The 13,033-nt window shown below is 50.7% G+C and overlaps 1 protein-coding gene across 2 annotated transcripts in view; it reads left to right on the top strand.

Annotated features, from left to right (window-relative positions):
- The first annotated feature begins 1,115 nt into the window (after positions 1-1,115).
- Positions 1,116-13,033, top strand: part of KDM3B (lysine demethylase 3B) — a 68,865-nt gene continuing 56,947 nt past the window's right edge. For both annotated transcript variants that reach the window (XM_090064743.1, XM_090064742.1), the window contains exon 1: positions 1,116-1,381. In XM_090064743.1, coding sequence (XP_089920869.1) covers positions 1,205-1,381 — 177 coding nt within the window. In that variant the 5' untranslated portion in view covers positions 1,116-1,204. The remainder of the gene's footprint in view (positions 1,382-13,033) is intronic.

Raw genomic sequence — 13,033 nt, 5'->3', positions numbered from 1 at the left:
GCGCTCCTACCCAGTAACCCAGTCTTCTAGAGTCCGTAGCCACCGTGGCTGGAGGGCTCAGGAGCGTGTTGTGTGCCGCTCTTCATTTGGCAAGAGACCACTTGCAACAGCTGTATAATCGGATCCTGCTGTTTGAAAGCACTTGTGTGTGTGATGCTGTAGTAGATGAAAGGAATACTGACGTCCAGTTTGAATTCTAGCTTGGCTTTTCAACCACCGGATGCAGTTATGCCGCTGCCACTGTGGTGAAACAGGCCTGTAATATTCAGTGTCTCTCCCTGTGTGCATCCTTAAGGACCTGATCAGATTGCCTCAACTTTGTTGTTTGATCATGTAAATTGAGTCCGGTAAAGCCTACTTTCCTGACCTCAAATTCGGGCTTTAGTTGTTATGTAAAGGACCTGGATTGTCACCTGGTGCTCTTACTTGGCTGTGGGCTTTTCTTTTTGTTCTCTGCTCCCCGTGGACTATGCCAGGTTCCTCATCATCTGTCACCGAGGAGACCAGTTTCTGGGAAATGGAGATGGGTTATTTTTTATTTCTGCTGCTGAACTGGTACCCAAAAGCTCCACCCCGGTTTTACCAGCCGCTGCATTGCTTGGCCAGCGCCTATCCGGGTGAGTGGCGACAGGAAGGCGACTGGTGACAGCTCGCTCCGGTCCGTGGGCAGGCGGCTGCTGAAAGACCAACAAGAAACCGCCTCCGCAGCAGAGCGCTCGTGGCTGCGCCGCCGCCTCACTGCGGGGCCGGGAGGACCCGAGGGCAGGTCCGCTCAGGAAGATGGAGGCTGGCCGAGCCGAGCGCCTCAGGGGCCGCGCGGTTCGCGCGCTGCAGCGGCCGCTCGGAGCTGCGCTCGTCTCGGGCGTCCGCGTAAAGCCGCTCGGTCCCGGCCCGGCTGGACCAGCGCAGGCTCTGGGCAGACCTGCCTGTTGTCGCTGCGGTCAGTGACGTCACGTGCTGACGTTGCCCGCTATCGTCATCCGCCGCGGCCCCGCCCAGACTCAGCCCCGCCGCGTGCGGGCGCTCAGTGTGCGCAGGCCCCGGCGGCTGGCGAGGGAAGGGGGGCGGGGCGGCGCGGCGCGGGGCAGGCCGGGAGGAGTGGGGGGGCGGCGCGGGGCAGGCCGGGATCGGGGCGGGCGCGCTCGGAGGCCCAGCGCGGGGCGGTCGCGGCCGTTGCTTGAGGCAGGCCAGGCCCGGCCCGGGGATGGCAGACGCGGCGGCGTCGCCGGTGGGGAAGCGGCTCCTGCTGCTCCTGGCGGCGGCCGCGGGCGAGGGCGACGCGGCGGGGCTAGAGTCGGGGCCGGGGCCTGCGCTGCCGTCGCGGGCCTGGCGAAGCGGCACCGTGCGGGCCATGAGCGGAGCAGTGCCCCAGGACCTGGCGGTGAGGCCCGCGGGCGGGGCGGGTCCCTCTCCCCTCCCCCCTTCCCTTCCACACGCCCCTCGGCGCCGCGGGGGCCGGGCCGGCGGGGGTCTTTCCGCGAGGCGAGGCGAGGCGGGGCGGGGCGGGGCGGGGCGGGCCGCGGACGAACGAGCTCCGCACGCGCGGAACCAGCGCGCCCGCACGTGCGGGGCGGGGCGGCCCCGGGCTCCCACGGCCGGGCCGCCCCTTGGTCTGGCGGCGCCTCCTTCCCTGCACGGTCGGGGGCCAGCGCCTGCTGCAGCCGCCGGATCCTCGGAGGCTGCGCTCCGGGGTGGCCTCCCCCGTGCAGGTGACCAGGGGCTGCCTGGCCGTGGGACAGACCTTTGGCGCGCATGTCTTTATCTTGCAGTTGGCGTGAGCCCTTGACCCCCAAAGCTGGTGTATTTCTGGTTCACCTAGTTTATGGGGTTCCTCTCTGCCCAGCTGGTGAGCCCAGGCTTGGTTCCCTGCCTTTCCCCTCGTGGCTGCCTCTTGTCTTCCACCCTTGGCTGCCTTCACCCTGGTCCCCGTAGCTAGGTCTGTTGCTTTCCCAAGGAGAAGCAGGGGGCATGATGGGCCGCCTGGATCCTGTACGTCGGGGTCAGCCCCGGTCTCACCAACTCTTCCTTTTCGTCCTTTGTAGCCCCTTGAGACAACTGCATTTACATGTTGTTCACTGGGGCCAAGGCAGCGTCTTGTCTGGTTCTGAGACATCGGGCCTGACTGGACACTTAACTCCCTCCCACCCCCAGGTGACCCGCTCTTCCCAACACAGTGTCTTACCTGGGACAGGGACATAAGTGCCGGACTGGGTCAGACCAACGGTCTATCCTGCCCAGTATCCTGTGGATAGATGCATAGTATTCGTTGCATCTTCGGTATAATTGTAAAACAAACGCTGAAGACTTCGTTTTTGGAAGAAGTTTTAGACATTGTGAATACGGGCCCCAAAATGTTTTTCTAGATATCCCGCCTTTTTTCAAGTTTCTTTTTACTGTCAGTTGATTCCTGGGGGAACTGCACTAAGACTTTACTTATTCCGCAGGCATCTTTTTCCCAAGGATAGGAGAACATACATTTTTTAAGAGGTCTGGTGAGGAGTTTAGGGCACCTGCTCTTGTGACCAGCTTTTTGAGGGGATTGTGTGGTTACTGTGCGTGATTTCCAGAGTCAGGATTTGAATTGGACTTGCACAGTACTCTTTTCAGGTCATCTCTGCCTTCTTAAAGTAATATAAAATCTTTATGTAAAACAAGAACTAGCTTGAGGAAGTCCTGTTGCCTGTTTCGTGGGAGGCTTGTCTGGATCAAGGTGTCCAGCTTCTCAGCAGCTGGGGCCTGCACGCCAGGTGGGCTGCACCATTGAGAGGCTTCCCCATCCCACCCCATTCCTGCACCATGCTGACAGGGGAAGGGGCCCTATCTCACTCCTTTGCTGAACCATGCCATGGGTGGCCCTTGCCCCATGTACTGCCCTGCCCTGCCCTGCCCCGCCCCCTAGGGCAGGAGGGAGCAGAAATGAAAGCTGAATGAGGGAGGAAGGGAGAACGTAGACCCCGCAGCAGCCAGAGCGTCCAAGGCAGCAGCAGCTGAGTAGGGGCCTGGGAAGCGCACACTTGCTGCTTGTGGGTCGTGTGGCCTGTGGACTGCTAGTTGGATAGCCCTGGTCATGGTGATCATTATGATCCCTTCTGACCTTGGGAATTATGAGTTCCATACTTTTTTATTTGTTTGTCTTCTTTGTCTGGCCTTAGAGGCCAAATTTGTAGTGAGCATCAGTGCTGCAGGTAGTTTAAATAAAAGCCTGCACAGTGGTGCATCTCTGACTTTATCAATGCAGACCACATTTCAGTCATGAGAGTCTCATGGGTACTGCCCATTCCAGGGATAACAAAATTACAGTTCTGGCATTTAAAGCAATATGGAGAATTGACACTGGAGAAATATTTACTGTTTTCTTTTCATGCAGTTTAGTAGACAGAAATGAGGAGAATTGGCACAATGTGACCAAACATCTTTGCAGGTCTCCCTGACTGTGGGGGGAAGGTGGGGCGTGACATTGGTTGCTCACAGGCCACTGTTGGGAACTGCTTATCTAAGGAAGAAAAATCCAGTCTTTAGGGAATGGTAGAGACAGACTGCAGAGAATCATCCTCTTCTCTTTTAATTAACGCCAGGCTTTCAACACTTTGTCTGTAGACCATTTAAGGTTTCTGCTGTGTATAAATTTCATAGCTTTGGTCTTTCAACAGTAACTGATGGAGAAAATATTTTTTAGAATAAAATTGTACAAGCAGTTGCTTCAGCAGGAGATTGTTGTGTGGGGGGTGGGGAGAGGCAAATGTAGATCTTGAATCTCAAGTCATTGTTGAAACTCACAAACTGTCCCTTTGGTGGTGTAGATATCAGTGGCCTATTCCAGTATTTGGGGAGGGGGCCTTTCAGAGAAGTAACTGGGGGTGGGGAGAGTTCCCTATGCAAACATTGGCTTGGAAATTAACTATTAAAAAATGTTTTAAAAATACCTAATCATGGCTACCCAAATGCAAGATTTAAAAAAATCCCCACGATTGAACTGCCATATTAGCTTTATCTTCAAAATAACTGAAAGTGAAGGAAAAATTCTGTTGCTTTTTAAAGCTGTTCTTTTACTGACGAGTAGTTCTTAGTTTAAATCCAGTTAAAAGCCCACCTTCATTAGAATGTCTCCTCAGTGCTCTGTGCAAGAGTTGAGTTGACAACTGATGGTGAACAGGGGCAGAACTATAAAAGTTCATCTCTTCTGAATTTCCAAGCTTTCTGTTTGTTCGCGGTTACTTTAAAAGCACAATGGAATTCTAAAGATACAGGTTTTAGCTACATTGGTCTACAGGCAAAAGCAGTCAGGACTCTTGGTAGAGGTGATGTCTTTTATTAGACCAACGACGTAGTTGTGAAAAAAATTCTTTATTTGCAAGCTTTCAGCCTTATGCACCCTTTCCCAGGTGAAGGAGAATGCAAAGTTTGTAAAATTTCTCTCGGGTGGAACTGAAACTTCATATGGCACAGGCAAATTGAAGGATGTTATGGAATTCTAAAATCTTCTTGCCTGTGACTAGTAGTATTAATTTCCTTAATGTCTGGTAATATACATATTACATAAGCTGCGTCTCATTTTTTCTGGCAGTCCCTTTAAACTTAATAACCAATACTAGCTCCCCTGCTCTTGAAGTTAACAAAGTTCTCTTGCAGTATTTAAAAATTAAAAAATGCAGCTCTGACAAACAATTGAGTTCCGTTTCTGACCTCATCATTTCCCTAGACCCAGTACTGTTCCTCCCCAAGATGAGTTATTTCTGAGGTGCCCTATTTAAGGAGCAGTGTAAAGGCATGGGGCTCCGCAGGGCTTTGCTGTCATGAGTGCGCGCAGCCCGGGTGTTGTGTTTTCTTCAGAAGCACAGACAAACCTGTGCTGGAGCCGGTTCCTTGGGATTCTGGCAATCTCAGGTATTTACTCGTTCTCACCAGCGAGAAGCTTGAGTCTTGACGGTTTTCTTCTGAGTGTTGCACAGCTTGCCCACCTGCAACAGATGCATGGCAGTGGAACTGTACTTCAATTCGTCTGGCTTGGCAGCAGTTCCTTTCCCTCCCTGCTAAGGCCTCGTGTGCTCTTCCTGTATGAGGTAGCTGTAGTGTTGTCGTATCAGCGTTACCTGTTGGTTGCTGTGAGTACAAGGAGAAAGGTAGGGAGGACAGTGGACAAAGCCACCATGCATGGGAGTTGATAACTGGGGGAATTGCTTGGCCTGTTACTCAGCTGCGGTCCTATATTAGCAGGAGACCTTTTTGCATTTTTGGGTGCTACTCACAGTGAGAAACCCGAAGAAGACTAATTGCTGGTGCAGCGATGAACAAATATCTCACTGAGATTAAGGTGGGTAATTCATTGGATAATGGCGGGTTATATTTGTGGTCAGTAATATTTTAGCACTAAAATAAATGAACAACTTTTAATTTAAATGTCTTAATTTAGAAATCCCAGATGATTGGAAAAGTGAGTAGAAGTCTAAGAGATGGCGTGAACTAGAGCTCTCATTCACAATATGTCTAGGGAAAATGAAGCGTTTATTGGTAGTTGTTGACTCTGCCCTTTACACATTAATCCATAAGTTTGTCAGGATGGATTTGAGAATGGTAAATAATTAACATTATTTTCTTAAATAGCCATTGGGGAACACAGGTGTTTATTCATAGATGCTAGGGTCAGAAGGGACCTCAGTAGGTCATTGAGTCCGACCCCCTGCCCTGGGCAGGAAAGAGCGCTGGGGTCAGATGACTCCAGCCAGGTGCTTATCCAGTCTCCTCTTGAAGACCCCCAGGGCACGGGAGAGCACCACCTCCCTGGGAAGCCCATTCCAGATTCTGGCAACCCTTACGGTGAAGAAATTCTTTCTAATGCCTGACCTAGATCTGCTCTCTGTCAATTTGTGGCCATTGTTCCTAGTTACTTCAGGGGGTGCCCTAGTAAATAGAACGTCTCCTATTCCCTGCTGCCTTCCCTTGATGAATTTATAGGCAGCCACAAGATCACCTCTCAGCCTTCTCTTGCGAATGCTGAAGAGATGTAGGGCCTTGCCTGCAGGCCTCTGACCATACGAGTGGCCTCTGAACCCTCTCAAGATTCTCCACATCCCTCTGGAAGTCTGTCGCCCAAAACTGAATGTGGTACTCCGCCTGACCAGTTTAAGTTTATATCAACTTTTTTTTTCCGTACTGGTTTATTGTCATCAGTTTGCTGAATATAAAGTGAATTGGTGGAGTTCTATCCTTCCTGCCATCCCTGACAATCCTGGTAGACAGCTGTTGCTGTTGGGTTCCCAGTCTCCTTTAATCTTTTGGGAGAATCTCGGTGCTAGAATGGATGTGAGTCTCAGCCTGTCTCGCTCTTTCTTCTGTTCTTGGGTCTGAAAGAGCATGGGAGGAGGCATCCTGTGCTTGGATAGAAACCCATGTGGTTCTGTCTTGCTCTCCTTCATACTTCCATAGCCTGGCAGGGAAGCATGCAGTGGAGAAGCTGGAGACAAGCTTCCCTTCTTGTTATGCATCAGGTCATCAGTTGGGGGAGCTGCTTGATCGGTCCAATACATGTTAGAGGCAGTTTTCTGTCTGTGTTGGATCCTTCAGAGATGTTGCATGTTCCATCCAATCTCCCTGCCCACAGGAGGGACTAGAAATAGCAGGTGTCATGGATCAGTGTTGCTTTGGAGGGGGAGCTCTGCCTTGGGCCTCCCCAAGAAGAAGCCTTATGTGGTCTCCCTCTCCTGAAGGACCCCCTGAAATTGTGTCTCTGTCCTCAGGTTGCTCCCCACTGAGCCCCATGTTCTCCTCAGGTGCAGTCAGCTCCATTCCCAACAAAATTATCACAAAACTCTTGTCTTAACCTGAGGACAGCACTCACCCAGTAGAATGGAATGGTCATAGGGAACCAGTCAGAGACCAGTTGTGATAGCCTGTTGTCAGGTCTAGGTTGCCCTCTGCCTCTGGGCTGAAAAGGGCATTATGGTACCCTGGTTATACAATAAAACCTGCTCTCCCTGAGCCCCCAGAGTGTTCCCCACAAGAGCTGCAGGCTGGACCGTAGCCTGTTCTGTTCCACTCATTTATATTGCAACAAGGCAGGTATAAGCTGGAAATCAAGAACAACTTTCTGACTAAGGGGGTGGGTTAAGCTTTGGAAAAGATTACCTAGAGAGCTTGTGGAATCTCTGCCACTGGAAGGTTCTCAGTGCAGTTTAGTCGAATGCTTTGGCTGGGATGGTTCATAGATGTAGGGTCGGAAGGAACCTGAACAGATCATCAAGTCTGACCCCCTGCTCTGGGCAGGAATGAATACGGGGCTCATATGACCCCTGGTAAGTTTTTAAGCTCATATGACCGCAACTAGGTAATTATCAAGCCTCCTGTTAAAGACCCCTAAGGTAGGAGCCTACACCACTTCCCTTGGAAGCTGGTTCCAGATCCTAGCCTCCCTGATTGTGAAGTAGCACCTCCTGATGTCTAGCCTGAGCCTACTCTCAATCAACTTGTGGCTGTTATTCCATGTTACTCTGGGAGGCATTTGGGGGTACAGGGTCTTGGCCATTCCCCTCTGATCCCCCCGGCAAGTTTATAAACAGCCACTAGATCCCCTCTCAGCCTTCTCTTGTGGAGGCTGAACAGGTTCAGGTCCCATAGCCTCTCCTCGTAGGGCCTGCCCTGCTGTCCCCTGATCATGCGGGTGACCCTCCTCTGGACCCTCTCCATGTTGTCCACATCCCTCCTGAAGTGCAGCGCCCAGAACTGGACGCAGTACTCCAGCTGTGGCCTGACCAGTGCCGCATAGAGGGGGAGGATCACCTCCCTGGACCTGCTTGAGATGCATCTGTGAATGCATGACAAGGTGCGGTTGGTCTTCCTGATCACGTCCTCACACTGCCGGCCCATGTTCATTTTGGAATCGATAGTGACTCCAAGATCTCTTTCTGCCACTGTGCTTTCGAGAAGGGAGTTTGTCAGCCTGTAGGTATGTTGCTGGTTCTTTCTGCCCAAGTGCAGCACCCTGCACTTGCCAGTATTGAATCCCATCCTATTCACATTTGCCCACCCCCTGTAACCTGTTCAGGTTCAGTTGTATCCTGTCCTTCCCTTCTAGCATGCCCCCTTCGTCCCAAATCTTGGTGTTGTCAGTGAATTTGAACAAGGTGCTATTCATCCCCTCGTCCAGGTCACAAATAAAGAAATTGAACAGCGCAGGTCCGAGGACCGAGCCCTGGGGGACCCCACTGCCCACTTCCCTCCAGGTTGAATATGACCCATCCACCACCACCACGCTCGGTGCAGCCCCCTAACCAATTTGCGATCCATCTGACTGTAGACATCAGTGCCACAGTCACCTAGCTTTTTAATGAGAATGGGGTGGGAGACCGTGTCAGAGGCCTTCCTGAAGTCCAGAAAGACTACCTCCACCATGACACCTATGTCCAATGATTTTGTGACCTGATCGTAGAAGGCATTCTGGTTGGTCTGACAGGACCTGTCCTTAATGAACCCATGCTGGTTGCCCTTGAGCATCATCCCCTGTGCTGGCCCCTCGCAGATGTGCTCCTGGATAATTTTCTCAAAGAGCTTCCCCAGGACCAAAATAAGATTAATGGGCCTGTAGTTGCCCGGGTCCTCCCTCCTTCCTTTTTTGAAAATGGGGACCAGATTGGCCTTCTTCCAGTCTTCTGTCACCTGGCTAGAGCACCACGAGTGCTTGTAAAGCCATGCCAGGGGCCCCACGGTTTAGACAGGGTAATTGTGCCTTGAGCAGGGAGCTGGACTACATCATGCTCCCCCCCGCCCCCCCGGGGCTATTTTATGCATTTTCATGCCTTCCTCTGGGGCACTAGTGAACGCAGTAGCAGGCAGTACTGTCCTTTTCCCCCTGCCTATGGCAGTGGCGGTTTCATATTTAAAAAAATGGCATGTGTTGCTCTGGGACCTGCTTTCAGGTCTTTTCTTTTCCTTCTCTTTTAAAAATGCAGTCATCCCTTGCCAAAATCATTTTGGGGGTTCAGTGTAAATGCTGTGGTTTTAATAGTTAAGGCAAGCCATAGGTAGAATTGGACATGGAATTAAGGTGTTAGCTTCTTAGAAGTTAATAAAATGTGTAGTCTTGCAGTAGGCCTATATTGGGGAAGTATTTTCTTTGTGTATGCACTGTGTCGGCATAGAGTAAGTCTTTGCTCTTCAGAGTTCTGTCTCATTGGATTTGTATTAATATAGTTAATTTTGTAATGTGGAAAATGAGTAATTTGCAGGTGTTCTGTACACAGGAGACCTAACTGTTGGAACCCCTACGGCAGAGTTCCTTCCCGGGAGGGAAGAGCGCAAGATTCTCTGAGCTTTACGGGTGTTTTGTTGGTCTCCTTGTTTTTAAGTTGAAGGTACTGGAACATGCCTATGGGTAGTGCAGAAAGCTCTGAAATATTTTACAAGATCATGTGTGAGAAAATGGAGGTGGGGGACAATGGAGTAACAGGACTCAAGTGCCTACATGTGAAATAATGCACTTGAGGCGAAATGCCCACACAGAGGAGGATTTGAATCTATTGAGCTAGTTAATATGGCAGGCAGAGAGGGATTTGTGGCTATTGACCTTATCAAAATGAAGACTGCACGGTGTCTAGCAGCTGACTTCCTGCACTGATGGTGCACAGAACTCTGGTTGTACACGTAGTATGTCTAGTGTAGCAACTACAGATTAGTACCAAATTGCATGGGTGCAAAGTTTGTGCAAGTGGCTGGGTAAATACTTGAGCAGTCTGTGTGGAGCACTGTGCAGTACCCAACCTGGTTAAGCAAAATTAAAACTAGCTTGGAGTCTACACAAGTTGAACCTTTGGCTCTTTCACTTGCACCCTTTGGGAGCTGTTTTTGTTTGCAGTTAGATCTTTGCAAAGAACAAGGAGGAGGAAGAATCCTGCACAGCGTAAAGGCTGTCAAGAGGCTCTCCAGGGGTGATTGATTACATCTAGCAGTCCAAGTCCAACATGAGTCTTTGAGAGAGCATCTTTGTGTCTAAGTGGCAACAAAGCCCTTGGATCTCTCCCGACTAACCATGTCTGGTGCTGGAGATCCAATACCAGGGCCTTTTTAGAGCTGCTTCCCAGAATGTTTTGCCTTGTGATGCCTTTGAACATAGGATCTTCACATTAGGTTCATATTTGTTATGTTTAGTGACAGCTTGGACTCCTGCCCTGTTTTTGTTACTTGTGTACATGAGAAATCAAAGCTGCCCCTTTAAGAATAGGGTTGTGGTGCAGTGAGCGCACTCGGGTTGGGACTGGGCTCTCGCTGCTTTGGCAGGAAGAAGCCAGCCTCTGGCCAGTGCTGACTAGGCCTCTCCTGCAGGGAGTTCCTGAAGGAAACGCTATGATTTTCCTTCACAGTCCCATGATTGGGGAATTGGCTCTGAGGTCGGACCCAGAGAGTGGTAGTCAACGGAAGTGAATCCTCGTGGTGCTCTGTGACCAGTGGTGGTCCCCAAGGCTCTGTCCTTGGACCTGCTCTCTTTAACGTCTTTATTAACCACATGGACATTGGTGTCAGAAGCGGACTGGCCAAGTTTGGTGATGGCACCAAACTTTGGGGTAAGGTGTCCACACCTGATAGGCTGGTGATCCAGGCCGACCTTGACAGGCTTAGAAAACGGGCAGATAAAAACCTGATGATATTCAATACAGAAAAATGCAAAGTATTCCACCTTGGGGGATGGGGGGAGAACAATGACACGCCTCGCATCGTGCTTATAGGCTTGACAGTGGTACGCTTGCTAGCGACATGGCTGAAAGGGACTTGAGGGTCATGACTGACCACAAGATGAACATGAGCCACCAATGCAGTGTCACAGCTGGTAAAGCGAGCAAGACTCTGGCTTGCATCCATAGATGCTTCTCAAGCAGATCTCAAGATGTCATCCTCCTGCTGTACTCAGCCTCGGTGAGGCTGCAGCTGGAATACTGCATCCAGTTCTGGGCTCCACAATTTTACAAGGATGTGGAAAAGCTTGAGAGAGGCCGGAGGAGATCCACATACATGATCAGAGGGCAAGAGAACAGGCCTCATGATGAGAGGCTGAGAGCCATGGGACTCTTCGGTCTGCAAAAATGCAGGCTCAGAGGTGACGTAGTGGCAGCCTACAAGTGCATAAGGGGGGGTGCATCAGGATCTGGGGGAATGCAAGTTCACCAGAGCACCCCAAGGGATGACAAGGTCCAATGGTCATAAACTCCTCTAAGACTGTTTTAGGCTGGACATAAGGAATAACTTCTTTACTGTCCGAGCCCCCAAGGCCTGGAATGGACTGCTCCAGAGGTGGTTCAAGCACCTACTGTAGATTCTTTTAAGAAACATGTGGACACCTATCTTGTTGGGATCCTTTGACTCTAGCTGACTTCCTGCCCCTGGGGCAGGGGGCTGGACTCAATGATCCTCCAAGGTCCCTTCCAGACCTAATGTCTATAAATCTGTGACGTTTCTAGAATGAACAGTGTTCTCTCTGAAACTGTGTGTTGTAATTACACATGTCACAAATGTAGAGGTTCCCCTTGGGTCACTGGCCTGGCTTTCTGCACACTGCTTCTAGCACTGGAGCATAACACAAGTGACAGTAAAAGTGCAATCCATTCTGCAAGGAGAAGCTGAAGATTTTGTCATGGTCAGCATCAGCTGCCAAAGCAGAATGCATTAGTTGCCCCTCTGAAAAAAGAAAAGTGAAGCAGTCTGGCACTAACAGTTGAAATGGCAGTTCTTACAGGCTGTGGTTAGAAATGCTTGTAATTCTGCAGATATTTGCGCCTCCTCTCCTGGTCTGCATAGCATGATCAGAGACTGGCAGTATTGTCTGTGGAGAAAAACGGGACTGACTGACAGGTGTCACGGTGTGGCTGGACTGCATGCTGGACAGGTGGATTTGGGCACAAGAAAACAAGTGTCACAACTGCAAGACCAGATGCAATCGACCTCAAGTCCAGAGGTGATTCTATTGTAACTTTTATTAAAGCAGATCATTGTCTCCCAGAGCTCTGCGTAAAACCTTTTGGGAGTTGAAATTACTCTACATTTAGAAGTAGTGAATGGCGCTGAACTTCCATCTCATGGTTGGATAGATGTGGAATTTACTTGACAGCCTCTTAACTGCTGTACTGCAATACAGTGTCCCCCTATTTGTGGGCTTTGGAAAGATGGCCTCAGTACTACTGACAGGAGTCTTAGGAACATGGGGCTGTGCAGGACCTTCTTCATCGTGTACCTATGCTGAACGTGGTGCCTGGGAGCACAGGTCCCAGACCAGCTGGAGCAGACCCCATATGGTGCATGTGCCAGCGTGGGCACTATGTGCAGTGCTGCCCAGCCCAGGGTAGCCCCTGTGTGCGGCATGGCTACTGTCCTGGCTGGACTGGACTGTACTGCATGTGGTGCCCATTTTGGTGAATCCTGGATCCGTGCCGCACACAGTGTGGGTCCCAGCCCAGCTGGAGCAGCCTCCAGGTTGGGTATCCTGGGGGAGGGGTTACATGGGCCCAGTCTAGCCCACGCACTGCCCCATGCTGTGAATATGTGCTCTGCCCTGTGTGGGCCCAGTTGGACGCAGGACCAGCATTGGGACCTGGATGACGGGGCTCTGCAAGCTAGGTCTGCCCTGCAAGTAGTGTGTGGCCCTCGGGGCTCTACAGCTTGCCTCTGATGCCTGTTCTGTTACTAAATGTGGTATCACCTGAGAGCAGGGGACTTGTAAAGGAATGATTATAGTTGGTCAGTTCAGCTACCATAAAAACCAGAAAGGGATCCTTGCCCCATTGAAGGAAATTGAGCGTTGTGATAACAAACCAACAGTGCTGGCTAAGCATAAAACCTTCAGATCTTCTAGTGAATTTGGGACAGCCCTGCCGACTGTACAGCCTCAGAGGAAGGACAGAGTTATCGGAAGGATTATGCCAGGCGGTACCTTTGCAAGGAATAATTCATGTGTAAGTTGTGATCCATTTTCAGAGTTTCAAGACAAGCGGGTCAAGATTCCTTTTCCTAAAATGTGTAATGGTATTGTGCAACAAAGTAAAAGGGAAAAATGTGT

The sequence above is a fragment of the Crocodylus siamensis genome, chromosome 10 (assembly GCF_052110815.1).
Source record: "Crocodylus siamensis isolate JL-2025a chromosome 10, ASM5211081v1, whole genome shotgun sequence".
Taxonomy (NCBI): domain Eukaryota; kingdom Metazoa; phylum Chordata; order Crocodylia; family Crocodylidae; genus Crocodylus; species Crocodylus siamensis.
The sequence above is the reverse complement of the archived record's forward strand: the minus strand, read 5'-3'. Positions and strand labels throughout refer to the sequence as shown.